This window comes from Marmota flaviventris, chromosome 5 (genome assembly GCF_047511675.1).
Source record: "Marmota flaviventris isolate mMarFla1 chromosome 5, mMarFla1.hap1, whole genome shotgun sequence".
Lineage (NCBI taxonomy): Eukaryota > Metazoa > Chordata > Mammalia > Rodentia > Sciuridae > Marmota > Marmota flaviventris.
Genome location: NC_092502.1, coordinates 51664647 through 51666222, shown reverse-complemented (window position 1 = coordinate 51666222; position 1576 = coordinate 51664647). Strand labels below are relative to the sequence as shown.

At 45.9% G+C, this 1576-nt stretch overlaps 1 protein-coding gene across 1 annotated transcript; it reads right to left on the bottom strand.

Annotated features, from left to right (window-relative positions):
• Window positions 1-657: 657 nt before the first annotated feature.
• Window positions 658-1371, bottom strand: Ftmt (ferritin mitochondrial). Its single transcript, XM_027924069.1, has one exon. The coding sequence runs from the start codon at window positions 1369-1371 to the stop codon at window positions 658-660; it is 714 nt and encodes a 237-aa protein (XP_027779870.1).
• Window positions 1372-1576: the final 205 nt, after the last annotated feature.

The window sequence follows — 1576 nt, the reverse complement described above, 5'->3', positions numbered from 1 at the left end:
ATTTCTAGAAACTACTATTCCTTGGAAAACACTGAAAAAAAAAACACCATTGTCATAGAATACATATGTGTGTATGTGTGTGTGTGTGTGTATACACACACACACACATATATATATATATATATGTATGTATATACACACACACAAACACATACACACATACACACACACACACACACACACACACACACATATATATATATATATATATATATACATATAAAACTTTGTCTTTTAGTTACTTGTATATTTATCTTATGTATTTTCCTGCTTTAGCTTTCTGCATAAGATCTTGAAAATAATAGGCACTTGTTGAATTGAAAATCATGGAATTTTAGGGTAGGTTCATTGTTAGGAAGAATAGTTGGCAACTGGAAAACAATAGTTTGCACCCACTTTCAGTACTTTTCTTTTCAGGCCTTTTCACACCCTATTCTCCTGGGCTATCTTTCAGGCTGTGAAAAGATTAGTATCTTGATGCTGGCAGAAAGGCATTGTTAACATGGGCTAAGTATATTCTCTACAAATCACTTTATTGGAGCAACAGTATAACCGGAGAAACATGTAAAGATGGAGGTGATTTTAAAGGCAAGAAAGCAGGAGCCAGCTGACTCTAGGTCTTGGGTACACTGGGCTGTGGGAAAGGCAGCCTGTGGTTTAGTTCTGTTTTTCATTTCCAAGGGTATGTTTGTCAAAAAGGTACTCTGCTAGGCCAGCATCCTGGGACCCCATCTTAATCAAGTTGTGTACATGGTCAGCTAGTTCTTTGATAGACTTCACCTGCTCATTCAGGTAGTGGGTTTCCAGAAAGTCACATAAATGGGGGTCACTTTTGTCTGAGGCCAGGGTGTGCAATTCCAGCAATGAGTCGTTCACATTCTTTTCCAACACTAGAGCACTCTGCAGGGCATGCAGCCCACTTTCCCAGTTGTCCTTTTCTGGCTTCTTGATGTCCTTTAGGTAGATCTGGCCTCCTCGCTGGTTCTGAAACCTCATCAGCTTCTCTGCATGATCTCTCTCTTCCCGAGACTGGTGAAGAAAATACCTGGAGAAGTTATACAAGGCCACGTCGTCCCTGGAGAAGTAATAGGCCATGGACAAGTACACATAGGACGCATAGAGCTCAAGGTTGATCTGTCGGTTTACTGCAGCCTCGCAGTCGCGGTGAAAGTTCTGGCGTACCAGAGAAGGCCCAGAGGGGTCCCAAGAGGAGGCCACTGTGGCCAGCAGGAGTCGGGGGTTCACTGATTGGGGACCCCAGGAGCGCCTCGCGGCCCAGAGCTGTGGAATCGCGATGCTACAGCGTGCGCTACGCAGGGACAGTAGCGAAGGGCTGATGAGCCTGGAGAGGAAACAGAAACCGGACAGCATGGCTCCTCCTTTCTGGAAGTGGGGAAACTGAGGCTGGGCGCACTCAGGACCAGGTCCAGTGAGGGGGCGTTGGGTCTGAATCAGAACGCGGGCCTAGGCAACAGGGAATGCGTCACACACCCCTTCTCTTCCACAGGCACAGAGTTCCACAGCGAGGGCTTCTGGCAGCACCACGCATCGCACCTGTAGTAATTGGAACCATTCT

Coding starts and splice junctions, on each gene's coding strand:
- Ftmt (XM_027924069.1), bottom strand. CDS start 1,371: ATGCTGTCCGGTTTCTGTTTCCTCTCCAGGCTCATCAGCCCTTCGCTA.